Here is a 21,571-nt window from a genome sequence, read left to right as displayed (position 1 = left end):
TTATGATCAGATCACTCAGGGAGGTACTTTGCATAGAACCCCTAATTTTGTTCATACAAGAACAAGGAGCAGATGAGCTTGAGCAGAGGCCTTTTTTCCTGGGTCTGGCCTGGCATCAGGAGTTGGTGAGAGGACTCACCAAGAGCAACACAGTAACACTCCAGCCTCTTGCTGACCTGGTGTCAAAGTGCTAGCAGGCACCAGTGCCAAGTGGTGAGAAAGCTGAGGGAGGCTGTGTCCAGGCGAGTATGATAAAAGTGTATCTATCTATCTCTTCTGATTTCGCATGATTCTGTCCATTCTGATTTATTGATTTATTTTATTTGCCATAAGAAAATAAATAATGGGGAGTATTATATTACCGGTCCATTCTTCCAAAAGATAAATGTTTATTGAATCCCTACATGAACCAGGATCTAGTATTACGAAATGAGTCATTAGTCATTCTTAAAAGAACTCATAAATCTTGTGTTGGCAGTACTACTACAACTAAATACTGTACTACACATGTAGTGAGTACTTACTATATGTCAGGCACTGTGGTAGGTTCTCTTCATAGAGTAAACCATTTTTTAAAATTTTATCTTTATTGTTGAAAGATTTACATGTGTCCCTTTTGCCACCCACTCCCTAGAGTAAACCATTTAATTCTCACAATTATCCTATGAAGTAAGTTATTACCCCCATTATACAGAGGAGGAAACTGAGGCACAGAGGGGTTCAATTACTTAGTCAAAGTCATCCTTGGCTAAGCCAGGATTCAAATCCACCCTGGCACCAGAGCCCACACTCTCTGTCACTGCACCACACAGATTCTGATGATAGTAACTTGAGACTTGCTGTGTTTCAGCAGGGTGCTAAGGCTCTTACACACTATGCATTTACTAATAGTCATCATGACAGCCTTATGAGGTAATATTTTACAAATGTACTTACAGAAGCAATGAGCAACCTGAACATAGAGCAAACACAGATGTGTCTCCAGAGCCCGTGCCTTAATTACAGCTTCATGCTGACATTTGTGGTAGGGTTGTGATACTGGGTTATGAGTGATCCATGTGGCATGGTGCCACATATGCTGCTTAGGAAACTATTCTCTTCTGATTACATGTGTGGGGAGGCAGCCTCCTGCAGGTGATGGCAAGTTCCACTAACCTCACATACCAAGGATATTGTCAAGGAGGAAAAATAATTTTCCTTCTAAGTTCTTGTAGATGGTGTAATAATCAAGTGGACATGAGACAGATTATGGATAAAATGACCAATCTTATGATGTCTGTACATATGGGAGCTCCATAAGATTATGGGGCAAGGACACCTCCCTCAGGAACTTAAGGCTTACATATGCCATGGTGGGTGAAGGAGAAGGGGCAGGAGTGGTTTTGGTTTGGGACTTCAACGTGGAGGAAGTCAATTCACATGGCAATGGAAAAGCAAAAGTTTGGTAAATAAATGTTTGCCAGATTTGTCTTTAATAATAGGACACAGAGAGGACTTTGAACAAAAGGGCTTTGGTAGGTTCCTCCCTGTATACCTCACACTAAAGATTAAAACTCTGGTTATCCTATATAATAAATCGGTAATATGCAAATTGACTGTCACACCCTTGCAGATGGCTGCCTATGACTGGGCCGGCAGGGGAATTAGTGAGGGATGACCAAACTACTGAACAAGCAGGCTGTGTCGGGTGACCAGGCCGGCAGGGTGGTTAGTGAGGGACAACCAAGTGACTGAACAAGCAGGCTGCGTGGGGCAACCAGACTGGCAGGGTGGGCAGTTGGGGCTACCAGGCCACGGGAGGTAGAGGGATGTCCAACTGCCAGTTTAGGCCCGGCAGTCGGACATCCCATGAGGGGTCTGCTGGATTGGAGAGGGTTCAGGCTGGGCTGAGGGGACCCCCTCGCCCCCCGTCCACTCCCCCCGTTCACAAATTTCGTGCGCTGGGCCTCTAGTCTATGATAATAGCTCCCTTCCGGGATCAAGCCTTCTAAATTCTTTTAGGCAGTTAGGGGGAAGGTCCAAGGTTTTTCCTAAGTCATTAGTTTCTAAAAAATAACCGACTTAAAATAGTCAATATCCCAACCAGGCATATTTGGGGCAGCGAATTCTGCTTCCCCTCTCTAGCTCTCTGCTAAAGTGCCCAGATTCCTTTAGTATATCACCCTCTGGGTTGAGGCCCTGAGCTCAGAAGTCCTCAGTAAACTCAGGCTTGTTAAGGAGAGAAAGTCCCACCTTAACTCCAGAGCACGGTGGTCACCTGAGCTCAGATGCGGAAGGCAGGAGAGCCAAAATCCCAGAGCGGGGAAGAGATTTTCATAATACTGGATAAGCCGAGCCTTGGATGTCTCTGTCGAGGTGCCTGCTTTTCTTTAGCCAGAGGAGAGCTTGGCTCCCGGGGGAGGAGCCTGTTGCCATAGAAACCACCTGGTCTGGGAAGCAGGGCCTGTCTGAAATTGGCCATATCTGTGATTACTTTTTACCTTTGAGTAACATCCTAGAAGTGGGATTCTGGCCCACAAATTGGTCAAAATAAATAAATGTTTATAAGCTTCTCTCTGAGCTACATGTTGGTTTTAAAATAATCCAGTTTACCAGGACAAAGAGGACGGGATGGAGGGAGAGGAAGTCAGCGTTTAGTGAGGCATTATCAGTGGCGCTCTTAGCAGCCAACTCCTGGCTCCTAGCCGCTGTCCGTCAGGGCCTGGCCCCACCCAGCTCAGATCTGTGCTCTGCATCCGCCAGGTCAGATACCAAGGGAAATTTGCTTTATAGAAACCCTGACTCTAACTCCCCACCTGGTAGTCAGGACCACTGCGCTGATTAATTAAACGCGGGAAACCGCTGGCCCAAGCAGTAACGTGGCACCGCCTTGAATTTAATTGATGGTGAAACTGCTGAAGAGAAAAACTTGATGCTGTGTGCTCCTCAGTGTGAACATCAATGTAATTAGGGGTCCAGAGTCAGGACTGGGGGTTACCCTCCAAGCATACTCGGCAGATAGAGCCCATTAGCCAGGCCAAACACTGACAAAACAAGAGTGTGTGTTGACTTGCTTTTGCCTTTTATTTTTGTCAGAGCAAGACAAAGAATAAGGAAGGGGTGGCACGCGGTATCAGCAGATGGCGGAGCCTGGTGTTTTGCTTCAGTCTTCTCTCTGTAGGACATCTTCCTGCTGGGGCAGGGCTTCTGAAGGCTAATGAGAAGGAAGTCACACCTGGGTAGGCCCGCAGCACAGGGTTGGAGCTGCCAATCAGACACAGGCGGGTTTCACTCTAATAGTATGGTTAGTAAGTACTGGCAAAGGATGCAACGCGGGAGATACAGTACTTTCAGCTCTTCAGGATGCCCAGAAGCTTCCTTTGCCCCTCACCTGCTTAGGGATGAGAGCCAAGGGGTGGGGGTGGGGGGGTCACCTTGACACTCAGAACTCACAGCCCCTTTTTCCTGCCAGTCATCCCAGGGCTCCAATAATGCTTCACACCAGAAGTGAAGCAGACATGACATTCTCCATGTATCTTAACTACTGTTCAAGGGAACAGTGCTGTGGGAAAACAAGGGCATTCTCAGGTGGGCCTACCTCAGCCCAGGCCTCCTGTTAACCTTTTAACCACTCACTGGAGGTGGTGTAGGCTGAACTGTGTTCCTCAAAATGATATGTTGAAGTCCCAAGTCCCAGTACCCATGAATGTGACCTTATTTGGAGAGAGGGTCTTTGCAGATATAATCAAGTTGAGGTGAGGCAGTACTCCACAAGGGTGGGCCCTAATTCAATATGGCAGGTATCCTTACAAGAAGAAAAAACAGAGACACAGTGAAGGGAGTGCCATGTAGAGACACACAGGGAGAAGACAGCCACGTTACCATGGAGGTACCCACCTGCGAGCCAAGGAATGCCTGGGGCTACCAGAAACAGGAAGAGCTTGATTTTTGTATTTCTAGCCACCAGAAGTGTGAGAGAATAAATTTCTGGGATTATAAACCACCCCACTCTATGCTATTTTGTCACAGCAGCGCTTGGAAACAAACACAGTAGGTAAAAATAGAAAAACCAGTTGCTCTGTATAAATTTTAAGTCCCCTGGCTTCAACAAGTGACATTCCAGGGTTCTTTTGTGTGTGTGTGTGTGTGTGTGTGTGTGTGTGTTTTCTTTTTCTTTTTAATAGGGCCTAGGATAGAAGAAGCAGCAGGAGAGAGCCTGGCAGGGCTGCTCTGGCTCTAGAAATGCTACAGGAAAGAAATGAGCGTAGGTGAGGCTGCTGTGGCTCACTGAGAAGTCAGAGAAAAGAGGGCCTTGGAGACAGGTTCCGGGGGCTAGCTCAAGCCCATTGCACCCCTGGTTGCAAGTCTCGTGGGGTCCCTTAGAGTTTAGGAGAAGCACGCTCGTGGGGGAAGAAGCAGGGGAAGGGAAAGGCACAGGCGTGCTCCCAGGAGGGAGAGCATGCCACATTCCCGGTGTTTGAAGGAACACATGATTGCCAAATCACAGACCCTCATTTTTATGAGATCTTAAGAAGAAGATAAATTTCTTAAAGACTAGAAATAGAGAAATACACTTTTTATTTACAAAGTTCAGGCCCACAAATTGTAGGTTAAGGAACTCTACCAGGCATAATTTTATAGAGGAATAGTAATGGCATGGTTTACAAGCACCTAGAAAAGAAAACATTCTGGGTTCCATAAGAATAAATTATACTAGACCTATTCTGAATTCTCTTTTTGATAGAGTTGCTAGACATGAGTTTTAGTTATCAACATGACAAAGATGCCAAGAAAGGTAAAGTGAACTCAGAAGTCATTAGTGAAAGCATGGAGCCTAGATCAAGGAAAGCAAGGGCCTTGCTGTATTCTGTGTTGAGCAGACATCACCTGGATTTTGTTATCAGCACCCGGTAGGAAACTCACAGGCAACCTAGAGGGGATACTAAGATACTGAGCAGGGAGTCAGCGGTGCTTGATTTGAATCACTTTTATTGCAAACACTCTTCCTGTCTTGGAAGGGCTACCCTGACACCTGAGACCCAGTCAACATGACTGTGACTTGTAGGCAAGATACTGTGATTTTGAGAGCTTCTATTCATTTCCTATTTTAGTACCATCAGTGCCTAGTATATCACCTGGCACATAATTATTTGTGAAATGCAGAACATTAAATGGTAATCCCAAGGGCAGCCAGTGCTGGTGTAAGTTCTTTGGTTGCAACTGGGCCAGCTGGTTTCCTGGTTAATCCATTTCTAGCCATATAGCCCCACTAGGTTAAGATCAACTTGGATCTTCTCTTTTCTTAAGAACACTTACCGGGAAGATTCTTTCTGCTTCATCATCATTATTTTCAAATAGCCCTGTCTGGTCTAGGACCTCCCCATTGCTATTAAAGAATGGCCCCTAACCACCCAATGTGGGGGACCGCCAAAAGTCACTGACAATAGCGAAGTAGGAACCTCTTGGGGTTCAAGCCAAACCACTCACTCAAACTGACTATAAAGAGTCTGGACTGGCTGGAAGGAGCCTGGTTTGGAGGGGCCACCCCAGGAGTGCTGTGAAATCCATAACAATATCTCTTCTGCAATTGAGAGATATATCTCTTCACTTCATGCCTGAACTGAAGGCTGGAGTAATTGTTCCTTACCATCCTCTTTCAGGAGACCATCAAGCAATAATTTCCATAAAGGTTTATGAAAAGATAAGAAAAACTCAATAATGGTTGCATTAGGCAGTTTCCAGGCCCCTGATTTCAGGTTGCCTCCTCTGGTTGATTGCATTTGTGTCTCACTGGAACACACCACCTCTCTAATCAGCTGGCTTTGTTCCACTGCGGAATTGCCTGATAACTGGGCCTGCTTTAGCCCATCCTTGCAGGGCACCGTGGCCCTGAAAGAGGCATCGTGCCAGTCACAAGACCGGAACTCTCACTCACTTTTACTCCATAATGTCTCCTCCACTGTGGGCTGGTCCTGTGATCTTTCTGAACCTCAGTTCCCACTAAAATAATAATTGTGCCTGCTCTTTCTGTTTCTGGGTTTGCTTTGCTTTGTATTTTGAAGATGCTGTCTAAATTATAAACCACCAATCAGATATGAAGAATTACATCTCCCTAGTGTTCTCTGATCCAACTGTTTTCCAGTTCTAAAGTGAACATTTACATCATGTCATGTCGCTTATTCATTTGTAGAAGGATTTTTGTCATTCTGCGTCTGTGTATTGGGTGCCTCCTGTCAGGTACTGCATAGGGGCTGGCAACTTAGAGGTAAAAGATAGAGCTGTCAATAATTTCCAGCAAGGAATGCTACAGAGCTCACAGGAATGGCAACCAATCCAGACTGGAGTGGGAAGGTCTGGGATTGGAGGATTTGTCAGAGAATCCTTCCTAAAATGGGTGATGTTTTTGCTGAGTTCTGAAGGAGTCAGGAGGGGATGAGAGCATTCCAGGCAGAACAAGTGGCACATGAGGCTAGAAATTAGTGTTTCTCAAAGGGGGTGCTATTGGCAGTTTGAGAGGACAAATGTACTTGTATGAACTCTTCCATGCACTGGAGAGTGTTTGGCATCCCTGCTCCCAGGCACTAAATGTCAGCCATCCCTCCCCACCCCACACCCTAAATACATAATCAATATGACAGCCCAGAATGCCTCATCACATTTCCAAAGGCATGCCCCACCACTCCATCAGGGGGTTTGGTGCCACTGCCTGGGTAAGAACCACTAAACACACACACATACATACACACACACACACACACACACACACACAACAACAACATAGTAGCATGTCTTAGGAACTAGAGTATGGCTAGGGAGGACAGAAAGTGGAAACAAGTGAAGAAGGCACAAGCCAGATAATAAATGGTCTTATGTGCCATCTTGAGTTTATTTTCAAGGAGCAATTTCCTTGATCAGGAGCTATAGACTCTATGTAAAGGGCGTTGTCACATAACAGGTGGCCAATACATTTAAGATCTCTGTCTCCCAGATCCTGCCAAGCCCAGTTTAGTTAGCACATGTCCCGTTCTTAGGCATAGGCACTGTCTGTATACCATCCAATGGCTGTGTACATCACAGTCAACCTGGCCTATGACAGTTAACTCTTTTTTAAAAAAAGAATATGTTTTATTATTTTTTTTTACAGAGAGGAAGGGAGAGGGATAGAGAATTAGAAATATCGATGAGAGAGAAACATTGATCAGTTGCCTCCTGCACACATCCTACTGGGGATGTACCCGCAACCAAGGTACATGCCCTTGACTGGAATCGAACCTGGGACCCTTCAGTCCTCAGGCCAACACTCTATCCGCTGAGCCAAACTGGTCAGGGCAACGGTTAACTCTTTAATGTCTATTCAACTGGAGGGAAACAGTGGGGAGGGCAAGACAGCTCCAAGATGTCCATAAGGTCTGTAGCGGGCCCAATCCCAAGCATCTCGGGCTCTTCTCTGCTCTTGTGGCCCCACACTCTAGCTGCTGCATGAGGTCTCAAACCCAGCAAACTCCAACTCAGAAACTGCGTTGTTACACACCAAGAGCCACTACCACCACCGCCTGTTGCCAGGGAGTGTCAAGGGGAAGATGCAGTGGCCTGTAACACATCCTGTGGTAACTCAGGCCCAATTTATAAAGGGTTCGTTTGCCAAGACATGCTAAAAATAAGGCTGTACTTTCCTATAATAAACAGTGTTATGTGTGTTAGGGTTCAGGTTGAGCCCTCCAACCCCACCTGCCCAGACAGTAGTTAAGCCATCATGATGAGGCTACATAGGACCCAACTATCCCGTGTAATGCTGTTTCCCAGGAAGAACTATTCCCAATTCCAGGGAAAGATCAGAACATATAGGACCTCCATTTGCTCTACCACAGCCCTGGCTCCAGCTACACTGCACTACCACTCTCAGTTCCTGGGAGCCTTCTCTTCCTCCAGGCCTTTGCCTATGCTGTACTCCATGCCTGAAACGCACCCCACTTCTCCTCGCCCGGCATGTCCCTCTGGGCTCCACAGCATCCACTTCTTCTGGCACTCAAAGCACTTACCACTCTGAGTTGCATTTGCCCAATTACTCATCCACCTCCCACACGAGGCTGTGACCTTTCTGAGCGCTAAGAAACTGTTACATTTTCTCTGTATCCTCAATGCCCATTCAGCGCCTGGCACACACTGGATCTTCAATAAGCATTTATTGGAATGAATGATTGAATGAGTAGGTGAACCTTCTCTGACTACAAACCCAGCAACAGACAGAGGATCTCTCCCACTTCTCCACCATCTTCTGAGCACAGAGACTCACGCCAGTTGTATGCCCCAGAGTTTGGGTTGAGTGGGGGAGAGGGGAGAGGTAAGGAAAGAGGATGTGCTTGGGGAGGGGTTTAGACGAATTTGGTACCAGATGGGCTCAGCAGCACCAATGAGAAGAAGAGGGGACTCGCATCATCGCAAGGCAGGCACCTTTGTGATGGTCTTAGGAAGAGGCCATTGTGAAATAAAGTGGGGGTAGCCTGCCTATCATTTCAGGTATGGGTTCTAATTAAATTGTAAAATAAAACAGAACATGTGTCCACACAAATTCCTGTATATGGATATTTATAGAAACATTATTCATAATAGCCAAAAAGTGGAAACAACCCAATGTCCATCAACTGGCAGATGGATAATAGAATGTGCTATATCCATAAATGGGATATTTTCCAACCATAAAAAGGAATGAAATACTGATACATGCCACAACATGGATGAACCTTGAAAACATTATGCTAAGTGGGAAAAAAAAGCCAGACACCTAAGACCCCCATATTGTGGGGGATGGCAAAGTAGGGGGTGATAGTTAAAGGGTACAGGGTTTCTTTTGGAAGTGATGAAAATGTTCTAAGATTGGTTGTGATGATGGGTGCCCACATCTATGAATATACTAAAAGCCATTGAATAGCACACTTTAAAGGGGGGAATTGTATAATATGTGAATTACATCTCCTGAGAACTGTGCACCACCTGGAATAGCATGCTAGTATCTGCATGTCTGTGCATTTTCCCAGGTCTGCCAATTTCACTGGACTCTCTATGACCCCTTCCCCTTCCCACCACCAAAGGTAGTCACTGCTCTGCGGGGCTGACTGTCCCATCACAGGGCTCAGCACAGTGCCTGACTGCAAGGAAAGAATATGATGAATATTTATATTGTCAAATATGCAAATTCAAAGTCTTATTCTTTAAATGAAAATGATCAGTGTCCACTTTTAAACTAGTAACTACAAGGAATAGAATGCAATATGATTCCGGAACTGCCTTCATTGCTGTAGGAAATGGAATAATTGTGAATTCCATCCTGACACGTGCAGTTTTTTAATTCAAGTATTTGCAATGTGAGGATCTAATCGTTTTTATAGGATGACATGCTGATCATTTTTAAGTTAGTAAACACGTTCAAAATAGGTTTAATGACTTGGTAGGAAATCAAGCTATGTGTAAATATAAAGGCTGTTAAGTTTTTCAACCTTTAACTAAAAACTTTTGCATCATCAGAAAAGCAGTGGGCTCTGTTCATCCCCTGAAGCATGTATCTAAATGTACTGTCTGATGTTTCTCTCAACGACTAGAACCACAGAAAGCAGAGAAATGTCATTTCCATTGTTTGACTTTGGGGAACTGTATTTTATTTCCTGGGCAAATACCGAGAGTTGGAAAAAGGTAGTAGGGGCTTGTTGAACTGAGCTGTTCTGCATTTTAAACATTTACATTTGTGTTTCAAGCTACTGGGAAAGTCCAAGCGATCATTTTTTTTTCCCCAAAGGAGGTTTATTATCTAATGCTGACCCCTCCCCAAGCACACCCTCTAAATTTGAACCTTCCGTATGTCTAGTGTTCTTTGTAGAAGCCATGCTCGCGGCGTCTCCCTTTTGCTGATCAGCACGCCCCCTGGCCCATTTGTATCCCTCGCGGTGCCTGGCCCGGCTGGTACCCCGGGAGCCGTGCGCACGGGTTGCCGGTCCCTGGGTGGATCGCGCACTCACATTGTGGTGACGGACCGGAGCGGCCCAGCCGGAGCCTGGAAACAGCTGACTGCTGACTCAGAGGGGCGAGCGAGCCACCCACGAATCTCATTGCAGCTCGCTGCTGCATCCCTATCCCACAATCCCTTGCTTGGTTTGCTGCAGTCTTTTCAACAGACGCTGAGTGGGAAAAAGATGTCCTGTGAGATAAAGATTGATTGGTTTGGATGCCGAAAGGGGTCTTCCACTTGTTAAGGACCCAGCAACATTCCTGCGGACTTTGCTTTCCTCCATTTTTCTCTTCCTCTGTTCTGTTCATGAGCTGGCCCATCCCTCCATAGAGCAGAAGATATGCTGGGCTTCTGAGGATGGCTGCACTGCATGGTAGGGAATTTTAACCGGTCTCTTTGCATGGTGCTTCCAAACTTGAGGTGTTAGCAGACATGTGCATTGTGCTTTTGGGTTCCCGCGGAGCTGCCTGCAGCCTGGGAGGGTTTAATGCTTTGCCTCGTTGATTAGTTTGCAGAAATGAGTAGGTCCTAAACGTTCGGATTGCTTAGTCTTCTGCCAGGTGGATAACTGATTTCTCCTGCTCCCTCTGTCCTGCCCCCGCCCCACCTTTTCTCTCTTGGTAATGCAGCATGCTTTGTAACTATGAGATAGAGGGAGAATCTGCGCTTTGCTTAAACAAAGGCACCGGATTCACAAGAATAGGAAGAAAAGCATGCAAGATGATATCAGGTTCCTAATGTGATATAACCAGCTCTTTATTTTTACTAGTCTTTATTTTAACGTATATCTCGGCTTATTTTCAACAGAAGATTTTTTTCCTCCTGCATCTGTTGAGTACAAAGATGGGGATGCAGTATTCAATTTGCAGGATTCCTTCCTCGGTACCCCAGGGTGGAGTAGAATGTGCATTCGACCCTTCCCCCACCCAGTCCTCTATTCGAGAACCCTGGGGTGCGAGCCACGGTTCCCAGTTACCATTGGAAACCCATTCATTCATAATGCATGACTTGACCCTCTGGGTTCCAAATGCCATTGATCACCAGACAATATGCAGATGATTTGGGGCTTTTTCTGACATTTTCCCCCTTGCCTTTGCGGTAGAATCAAATCTGGGTGGAGTTCAATGGTAGCATTGCAGAAAAAGAAAAAAAAAATCTAGGTTTGCTTCCTGAAACAGTGGGTATTATCTTTGTATCCGAATTTTTTCTATGAGTATGCCCCACCCTGTCATTATTCCTTATTTTGGGGAGGATAGGAGAGCAAGTAGGAAAGCTATTTATTTTAAACTACAAATTAGGTGGATTTCTGAACCAAAAGATAAAATGATATTTCTGTCTAAGAAAAGATGAGTTTTCTTGTTACACTTTACGGAACAGATCTAGATTTAGAATGAGGCATTTAAAGAATTGTTATTGGTTCTTCTTTGGCTTAGAATAGATCATAGTATGTAAGTTTTATTCCTCATGATTAAATTGTTAGCGGTGTGTGTGTTAATTTAAAAAATTAGACTATGTAAGGAGAGCCATTTGTTCGCCCAGATTCTTAAACTGATTTCTTAAGTATTAGGATTCTGTTCTGCCTCGTGTGAACCTACTTCCCGGTACCTTTGATTATCTGCCAGCAGATGCCTTAACAGCATGGGCCCTAACCCACTGTAATGTTAAATAATGCACGCCCCTCCCCAGCAGCACACAATGCAAAGTTTCTTGTGTGCTGTGGATGAGAAAGCAGCTTTCTGTTGCAGAGATGTGAGTAGTGGCTTTTCCTAAACCTCTAAAAATGCCTTTGCAATTTTCTCCTAGAAAGACACAAGTGATTTGCATTGGAAAGGTTAAAACTCAGCCGAATGTACAAAGGTTCTCTGACCGAATGTGCTGGTTCAAGAAATATAAATGCAGCATGTGTAACCCACACATTTTTAAAACGGAGAATAAAGTCTATACACATTTCACCCTGGTTAATATTAAAATCCTGAGATGACTTTCCTTATATGATAACAAAAGCTTAAGTAAATTCTGCTGTGTGTGAGATAAAGTAAAAATACTCATTCTTTATCTTAATAAGAAATGAAAATGTCCTTCATTTGGATATTCTTCGACATTCATTTCTCTAAACTTACAGCTTTCTTTTATCTGTCTTTCTTAAGTAGAAAAAAAATCCTAAATATGTAACAAATTTCAAAAATTTAGTTAAGCTTAATTAAAATTCCCTTGTTCCTTTTTTCATTAAATCTCAGATGAAGACTTTAACCAAACATTGGTATATGTTATTGAAATATATAGAAGAAAAATACTTTCAAACTTTAAAAAAAATGCTGCTGAATTATTTATTCTCATAGCATTTTTTAAAAAGTGTGACTGAATTCCCTCTAATTGTGGCAAAATTATAATTTGCACACACCTTAAAAAAAAAACTTGAATGCCATCTGTACCCCTTATTAGTTATGTAAGGGTTTCAGTGTCAGAGTGGAATTTGTTCTCTAAATATTATTGTTTAGGTTGTCTAAATTTAACAAATCCTCCTAGAATTTGGAAATTTAGATTAGACCAGCTACTGAGGAATAAATGAGCCCCGTATAATTATTCCGATAGCATCATTGAAAGAAATATTCATTACTGCTTTTTGCATGCATGTCTTTCTACCCACTTCTTTCCCACCTCTGCCTTTATAGTCTCAGTAGCCTCCATTAAGTGCTTTTTTATTTTTCTTCTAGAAAATGTATTAACTTAAGTGGATATTTATTCTAATCAACAACAGAATTAAACAGTTTACTTCCTATTAACCAGGGGCAAAAGGAGTTTGCTGTCAGTAGGCCTGTCTTTCAAGTTCTGATGTGGAATACATTTCTCCTTCCCCTACTTGCTAACCTCGCTTAACTCCCAGAGCTTAGAGCCCTGGCGATGCTCTGCCATTTTTGTGGTCCCCAAGGGAAGCAAGGGAGGAGACTTGGAAAGCAAGGGGGTGGGGGTGGGGAGAAGAGACCCCACTCCTCTTGGTGGTCCCAGGACACCGTGAGATGAATGTCCATTAGCCTGACCACTTAACACTCCATCACCCAGACCCAGCCTTCTGGAAGTTGGAACCCCTAAAGCAAATCTTAAGAACTGACTGCAGAGGTGAGGACTTTATGAAGAAAGCAATGGCAAACAGTTATCTATACTAAGGAAAGAGGTAGAGGAAATAGGCATAAATATTATAAAAACAAGTTGGGTACTCAGCTTGTAAATCAACTTCCATATTAGCAAAATCCAGCCATCTGGGGAAGCTGACATGCATCTGACCCTGGGAATAAGAACCTTGGGGAAGCTTGGTCACGGCCTTGTCTGGAGACAGAACTTAAAGTAGATGGTCCCTGAATGTCCTCCAACACACACACACACACTCATACTCATGCACACACTCACACACACTCATACTTATACACACACACATACACACACGCTCATACTCATGCACACACTCACACACACACTGTCAGGAAGGATATTGCATCTGGCCTTCTAATTTACAGAAAGGCCCATTTGGGATCGCAGCTTGATTTAACTGGAATCAGGTCACCCTGTTTTAATTTCCTGAAGATTGTCCTCTTTTTTTTTTCTTCCAGTTGCATTATCAGCAACAATGCCAGTTCCACGGCAGGTCAATGAAAATATGCTCACAAATTAAAAAAATGAAAAATACCTTCTTTAATCGTGTTTCAACCTGTGCCTTGAGCCCAAGGGACCACCTGTCCTGGCAGGTGAAAGGTAGTGTATTGTGAATCACAGGTAATCCTACTGGTTCGAGATTTCCTTTCTACAAATGTAGCGGAAGATTTTTAACTTCTTGGGAGCTAATTTTAGCATGCCTGCACCACTGTCATTGGCCCCAGAACAACACCAAATGTAGCCGTATTGGTAAATTCAGCTAAGTGGCAACCAAGAGGAGGAGCAACCCAGGAGTGCCATAAAATCAAGCAACAGACATGGAAGCCAGTGCCTGCAGGATGACGTGCAATCAGATATGCTTGCTGCCTCTTAGTCACAAGTCACATGTTAAGATTTTATTTTCCAAACAAATCCTGACCTGCTTCCCAACCATGTTTCTGGGACCATCCAGACAAGTTTTCACCAACTCGCTCCCCTTTTCGAGAAGAGTGCTTTTCAGTTTGGCTTTTCTCTTCCACCCTCCCTTCTTGCTCTTTCTCACAGTGGTGTCAGCAATAGAAGTTTGGATAGTGTTCTAATCGACGTGGTATAATTTGGGGTGGGAAATATGGTCACAACCATAGAATTATGGGCACAGGCATTTTTCTTTCATGTCATCATCTCCTATCAAGTTCCCCTTTTCCATTTGGTTGTAATTCCCACAAAGTTGTAGATTTGCGAAAGTGAGCCAGGAAAAATACCGGCGATGATGAGAGGAAAGAAATGCTGGGGTGGGATTTTTCTCTGCCCAAGGACTTTGTGATGTGATTGTTGCATTGTTTTTACCTGAAACAAGCGGTGTTCAGTTGGCAAGCCCCCACTGATAAGGAATGTGTGTGTCAACCCTCTGAGACTTTTACTTTCCATGCATATGTGTCTCCCACAGTTCTCAATTTCTTTTCCTGCATTTGTGAGTGTGTTAAAATATGTCACTAAATGTATAGCTTCTGGATGGTGGCTTATGTTGCTAAGCATTCGATTACCACATGGACAGGCAGGTACTGTGGGATATCAAGTGAAGACATTCACATGGCTGGTAATGACCTTGCTCTTGATCACTCATTCAGCAAGTGCCCCTCTTTCCTGCTATTTGGACTGAGTCCATGTCCATGTCATACTTCATTTGTTCAGTTAATTCAAAACTTAATGCATGACTTCCAGGCACAATCCTAGAGCTGGGATGACTGCAGTGAGCAATCAGAAAACAAAATCCCTTAAGAATGCTGCACCATCTTAGTGGAGTGTGGGAGGAGACAACATGCAAAATAAACCCATTACATAGTTATGTTAGAAAGTTTCCAATACTATGGGAAAGTAAACCCATTACATAGTTATATTAGAAAGTTTCCAATACTATGGGAAAAACAGAGCAAGGATGGGTGTAGCAAATGTTAGGGGGTTGGGGACTAGTTTCAATTTTAAACAATGCTCAGATTGAGAAGGTGATATTGAGCAAAGCTGGAGAGGGGGAGTGAACCTCTCCCTAAGCAGTATTGCTCTTGGTCTGCCACGGGCCAGAAACCTTAGTCTCCCCACATAAAAGTTCTCATAGTTGCTTAACGCCAATATCATATCCATGTTGGCTATTTAAGTAGTTTTACAATGGCTCTTCCTGCCTGCAGCTCTCTACCATTTCCTTGTATCAGTGTGTCTGGTGATAGTTTCTGCATCCAAAGCATCTGATAGTCTTCAGAGACAAAGTCCATCCCGGGTGTGTTTTTATATGTGTCGCTCCAGAAATGAGTTTTGCTGATCTCCAGAAGAATACTCCTATAGCATCATCTCATTCTTATCACTCACTTGTTTCTGCTGGCTATATGAGTCAAGATCTTTGACACTTCAGAAACCGAGATGGGGAAATAAGATCCACTGAGAATCTAGATAAGAATTTATTGCCTTTCTAATCAAGGAGATCAGAAACTGTGGTTATGCCCAAACACTTTGATTAAAGGCTGTCATATATTCCTGGAGGCATACTCAGACTGATGGAAGGCTTCCCAGGGTATTTATTGGTACATTTTTCTAAGCACATTATCCCTGTAGGAGCAGTTAAATTTGTCTTCCTTTTGTGGGTATCCATTTATATTCAGGGAATGATAGTTCCTGATAAAGTCTCTGTTTTGGGGGTTGGAAACCTTTTGTGCTGATTCTGGGAGTCCTAAAAATCCAGATGCCTTCAACAGGTCACTTGTGACAGATTTGTAATATTATTGTGATTTTAAATTACTGTTAATGAGTAAACTCAATTTGCCATATAAATTACCAATGCTAACAAAGATTCTCACCCACTATAGTAATGATCATAAAATTAGAATAAAATGTTTTTATTTCAGCTTTAGAGAACAAAAATTTTGGCTCAGGAAATTTCATTTAGTCAACATATATCATTAAAACAAATGATACATGTTTTTGTTTCTTTGCCCCAAATCCACAGTTCTAAGGATTAAAATAAAAAAGTAAAATCCAATTATGATGTTTTTCTCTCTGCTTTATTTAATACTCAACATGACTGATTATTTCAAAGGGTACTAGGAAAATTTTCAAAAGCTATGCAAAATAAAATTATTTTTAACTGATTTTAACAGAAAAGTTCTATATATTTTAAAATAAGGGACACATCAAGAATTTGCGTGTCATCCTTGCTCCAGGGCCATGCTAATCTTCTGTATCATTTCAAGTTTAGTGCTGCTGAAGTGAGCACATAATTTTTATGTCTGTCTCTCTTTCTCTCTCACACACACAGTCAAGTGTTAAACTTGTTTAAGATTAAGTATCATGACTTACCAGATAAGCAGAAAACTTGAAATCTGAGCTTTCTGATTCACTGATTTTACTGGATGACCTTCGGCAAGTCACTTACACCCTTCGCTTTGGTTTCCTTATCTTAAAGACAGGCAAATCCAATCCTTCCCTATTCTGATGTCAGAGGGATGTGGTTAAAGAAAAGCAGACGATGTGCCAACATTTTGAGCTCCTGAGAGATGAGCTCTATTTCATTCAATAAATATCATTCTCTACTCTAGATTTTTAGGGAAACATTCAATGAAAGTCTAGCAGGTAATGTTGGCTAATTAGGTATGTCACACCTACATGGTTTAACTAATACAGTAAGTTGTTTGAACATGACACACTTGTATAGCAGGCGCTTTCATAAGGTTCTATCTGTTTATCATGCTCCTTACTGAACTTATCTAGAAGGTATTGAGTTGGCAGGTGGGTGGGTCGTGTATGTAACTACTCAAATATGTGTAAATAGAATTTTAATAAAAGTTGACATACTTTTTAAAAAGTTGGTGATTTGGTGGGGAGGAAGAAGAGCTATCATTTATATTTGGAAAAGAGTATGTCCTTCAGAAAATATAGAATGGTTGGTTCTATAAGTAAAGTATATTTCCCAGCTTCAAATACAGGTCCCAGACCAGATTAACATGTGATATCTAAACCAAGCTTCCATAGTGCAACCTTCTTAAAACACCAGTCAAGGGAGGTGTGGTGATTTAAGGAGTGAAAAGGCAGGGTTTTAGAGGCACACACACACACAGCTGAGTTTGCATCCTGGCACATTTCTTAGCTGAGGCCACTTTTTAAAATCTTATAGAATGAGAAGAATACCCTGCCTGCCTAGGGTCATGAAGATTAACTACTTTTTTTTTTGCAGAGATAATTTCTATTGGGAATTGAAGGGCTGTGGACATCTTAACCATATATTTAGAAAATTTGGAAGTGAATGTTAGCTCAGCCTTGGTTTGGGAGAGAAGCCAGAAATTCTTTAAGGTGGTAAATGGAGCTGTGTTTTATGTCATAACTTTTTCTTCTCTTATTCTCTCAGAGGCCCTCTGCTTGCTTCTCTGTTGCCCTCTTCTAATTCTCCATTTTTGGCACGATCCCTCACTAATTGAAACCTCCTCTGAATGCATTCCCTTCACCAGGTCCCTCAAATTCTTACACATGAGTAGCAACAGACATTTTAAAAAGATAATAGGAACTAGCTCTTGCCTTTGTTCCCGATCCACGGCAAATACATTTTAGTATGAAATCTATACACCTTTAGTTCTGAAGAAAACACTCTGAAGCACATACAAAGTTTTTAATTAAAAATTCTAGCCCAGCGGCATGGCTCAGTGGTTCGATTCCTGGTCAGGGCCCATGCCCAGGTTGTGGGCTCAATTCCCAGTGAGGGGTGTGCAAGAGGCAGCCAGTCAATGATTCTCTCTCATCATTGATGTTTCTTTCTCTTTCTCCCTCGCTCTTTCTCTCTCTGAAATAAACAAAAACATATTTTATAAAATTGTAATTATTCCTATCCTGAATCTTAACTGTAGGGAGAAAAAACTTTCTCTACACTCTTATGTTCTGTGTCTGGGGCTTGTGAATTAATCTGACAAAAGGCAGATTTTCAGGAGAAAAACATGTACAAATTTATGGATATTGTATTTACCCCCAATAAAATGTGTTATATTTTATTGACTTAGTACGTTTAATTCTATATGCATGGGGGCTTCACAGGTAAGAAACAAAAATCCAAAAAGGTGGTTAGACTTGGGAGCTTATATATTATTTTAACAAAGAACAAAAATGTGTGGAGAAGTGACTAAATAAAGGAAAAGGCTGTTTGGACGCCTAAAGGCAAAAAATTGTGGGAAAATGTATGATAGATAAGGGTTGTTTTGCAAGGTTTGTGATTGAGTTTTTTCCTCTTCCTGGTATGGGAGAGTGGGGCACCTTTACAAATGGGAAATTTATGACCTGCTTTTAGGCAGATGGGAGAGAGCAGAGAGCTCCTCCCATGCCTGCTGCTTCTCAATTGCCTTTAGCTCAAAGTAGGCTGTACATCAAAGTGGCATATTTTGATCCCCTTCAAGTAAAATAATTGGAGAAAACATATTTTACCTTAATAAGACTATTCTATTTAATATAGATGGTATGACTGTTATAATAAGACAGACAATATACATTTAAATATTGTCATGGCTAAAGGCATGAACAGGCACAGCATGTAAGTATTTAACCCCTCATCTGCCACTGTGCTGAAAGCCAGCAAGCATACCCCTTTGTACAATGCACCTTCTTTTAATTTTCTTTGTTTGCTTGGTGAACCTGTGGTTATTTTATTGATAGGCCAAACAGGCAGCTACCTACACTCACTGTATAGCATGAGGGTTGGTTATGGTCATTTTGAGGTCACTAACATGGAATCCTACCTGTATTCAGAACACAATGCCCATAGTGAATGAGCCAATGATTGGCTTGCGCTGACAGATTATTAACTCTTTTTCCCTTTTGGTTTTTCTGTCTGACAGCAGCAGTGCGCAGGGTCAAAGACAGCTGGCCCCCCATGTCAGTGGTCTAGGATGGCCAGTGAAGCCACCAACATCCCAAGTCCTGTGGTGCGCCAGATTGACAAGCAGTTTCTGATTTGCAGTATATGCCTGGAGCGGTACAAGAACCCCAAGGTCCTGCCCTGCCTGCACACGTTCTGCGAGAGGTAAGCCTCCTTTGTGCGCGGAGAAGGGAGTTTCACAGACTGACTTCCTACCGAGGGTTCTTTCCAGAATTCTCCAGTTACCTAGGGGAGACAATACATCTTTTGTGCTTCTGATATAAATCTAGTAACATAATCATGAGTTGCCAATAATTTACTTTATTACAAGGGGTGCAAAAAAATAATAATGATCTAGTAATAGCTGTTCACTCATTTCCACAGGAGATGGAGCTTTAACTATTGGAGGGTGTGTTTTTTTAATTTAAGTTTTCCCTTTTTTCTTTGTGAAACAATTTTGGCCAACCACAGTTCCCTCACAAAGGGTCTTCGGCGAGAGACAATTGAAAATCTATCATGTCCTCCCATATAACAATCAGGTAAAAATATCTGCATATATGAGGGGCTAGTTAAAAGGAGAGAGCCTCCCTCCAAAGATAATTGAGAAGACACATACCAGTGGCACATTTGAACATTATGCTATTTCAGATGAAGGAAAAAGCTGTGTATGTAGTAATTATACATTATCAGAATATACAATTTGCTATGTGTAAAATATACTTTCTTATTTATCTTTCTTGAGTGTTTCTTTCCACTGAGTTAATCATTTATCAGAATATTCATTCACCCCATGTCCAACTTCCCACATAAGCAATGAAGCATAAAGATTAGTGGCCTAATTTAAGTATTTCCCTAACAAGGCTATATATTTTTTCCTAAAAACAAATATGAATATGGTAATTATATTTTATAGCAGCTTGTTAAGTACAGTTGCTATTATTATTTAATATACATAACTAGAATGCTTTGCTTTCTGTTATAGAACAGAAAATTGGTATTTCCACTGGCTTCAAATCAATGCTAATTACATCTACATCCAATCCAACAGATTTGTTAACTGGTTGAGCGTGCTTGGAGTTGATTTACTTTGGAGGGTCCCAACGGCAGCAGAATAACTACATCCATGGTGGTGATGGATGGAGGGAGAGGTGGATTTGTTATCGGAAGTTAATGGATTTTGCTTGTTTGCTTTGCTTTCTTTGCTGTGGGCTGTTTGGGGGTTTTGTGTGTAATGTGTGGATATAGGGTTTTTGTTTGCCTGTTTTAGTGGTGGCATATGGGGCACCAAATACCTTTTATTTTATTCATTTTATACTTTGGCTTAAGTGCTTTGTAATTCATCTTCCAAAATGGCTAAATGGAGAGTGATTTTTTCCCCTCTCCACTCTATAGGTGTAGCTAAAACATGAATACCAGCTAATTGCCCCTGTGTCCCTGGGCTCCCGGGGTAAGGTCATTATTTGATTTGGTGCAGCTGCCACACCGGGGCTCTTGCTATACAGCCAAGAGCCACTCCGGCTGAGCCCGGCAGAGCTGCCCCAGTCCCCGGTGTTCAGTCCCTCTGGTCTGTTGTTCGGTTCCCATTTTCTTGTTCCGACAGGTGAGATGCCCCATTCTCCCTGAGCCTGCCCTCTGCCCTCTCAGTGAGGTCTAGCCCAGTCCATCTGTATGAGATAGAGGTGGTTATAGGAAGAAGGCACAGCTTGGGGGGCCATCCTGGGTTTGGTTTGGGACATGTTGAGTTTTAGAACCTGTGAGGCCTCTAAGAGTAAATGTAAAGAAGGTGGATGGTGTACAGACCTGGGGCTCAGAGGAGATACCTGTGAGAAGAAATAGAAACATGGGAGTGTTATGCTTTAGGCAGGCAAGTGGGTATGGTATCCCCGGGAAAGGAGAGTGCTGCCAGTGGAGTCTGGGTTAACTCCAAACTGTACTGGCTGAGTAGACAAATAGAGCAGACAGGAGAGCCAGCTGAGTGTGGTGTCATAAGCCAAGGGAAGATGAAGTTCCAAAGAAAAGGAGTCGGAGGGGGGAGCATAGTGATCAAGCTTGATGAATCCTTCTGAGAAATCTAGTAAGAAAAGATTGAAGCGTGTTTATTGGATTTAGATATCATTAGTGACCTTAACAAAAGCTGTTTCAGTTCCAGTATGGATTCAGCCCCGGCTACCTCTGTGACGTAAGGAAGGCCACTTAACCTTCTTGATGTCTGTTTCCTCATCTGTAACATAAGGATTTGCTTGAAAGCATTGCTTTTCCAATTCTGAATGGCCGAGAAACTGGAAAACATTGTGCAGTGTAATTATTTAGAGTTTAGATCCTGGTACCAAATTGCCTTGGTTTGAACTCCTGCTCTGCCCCTGACCACCTAAGTCCCTCGGGCAAGTAACTCAGCCTCTCTCTGCCTGCATTTTGTCATGTGTCTGAAGGTGATCACAATAGTACCTACCTCGTAGGGTTGTTGGAAGTACTTTGAATTCAATGGTTAGCATATATGTTGGTCATGATTAGCAATACATTTCACTCATTAAATGAATTAAGTTGATGCCTGTTGAGGAGAGGCAAGAAGAGATCACTAGTGTGAG

The 21,571-nt window shown here is 42.7% G+C and overlaps 1 protein-coding gene across 9 annotated transcripts in view; it reads left to right on the top strand.

Moving 5' to 3' along the window:
- TRIM2 (tripartite motif containing 2) overlaps positions 1 to 21,571 on the top strand; it is a 135,759-nt gene that overhangs the window by 75,756 nt on the left and 38,432 nt on the right. For 5 of the 9 annotated variants that reach the window (XM_006770112.2, XM_015568046.1, XM_006770111.2 and 2 more), the window contains exon 2: positions 18,970 to 19,151. In XM_006770112.2, the coding sequence (XP_006770175.1) occupies positions 19,018 to 19,151 (134 nt within the window). In that variant the 5' untranslated portion in view covers positions 18,970 to 19,017. Of the gene's footprint in view, positions 1 to 10,093; positions 10,353 to 18,966; positions 19,152 to 21,571 lie in introns of those variants that run through there. The other 4 variants (XM_006770110.2, XM_015568049.1, XM_006770109.2 and 1 more) reach the window with 3 other exon arrangements.

This window comes from Myotis davidii, unplaced genomic scaffold, assembly GCF_000327345.1.
Source record: "Myotis davidii unplaced genomic scaffold, ASM32734v1 scaffold323, whole genome shotgun sequence".
In the NCBI taxonomy this organism is placed as follows: domain Eukaryota; kingdom Metazoa; phylum Chordata; class Mammalia; order Chiroptera; family Vespertilionidae; genus Myotis; species Myotis davidii.
The sequence above is the reverse complement of the archived record's forward strand: the minus strand, read 5'-3'. Positions and strand labels throughout refer to the sequence as shown.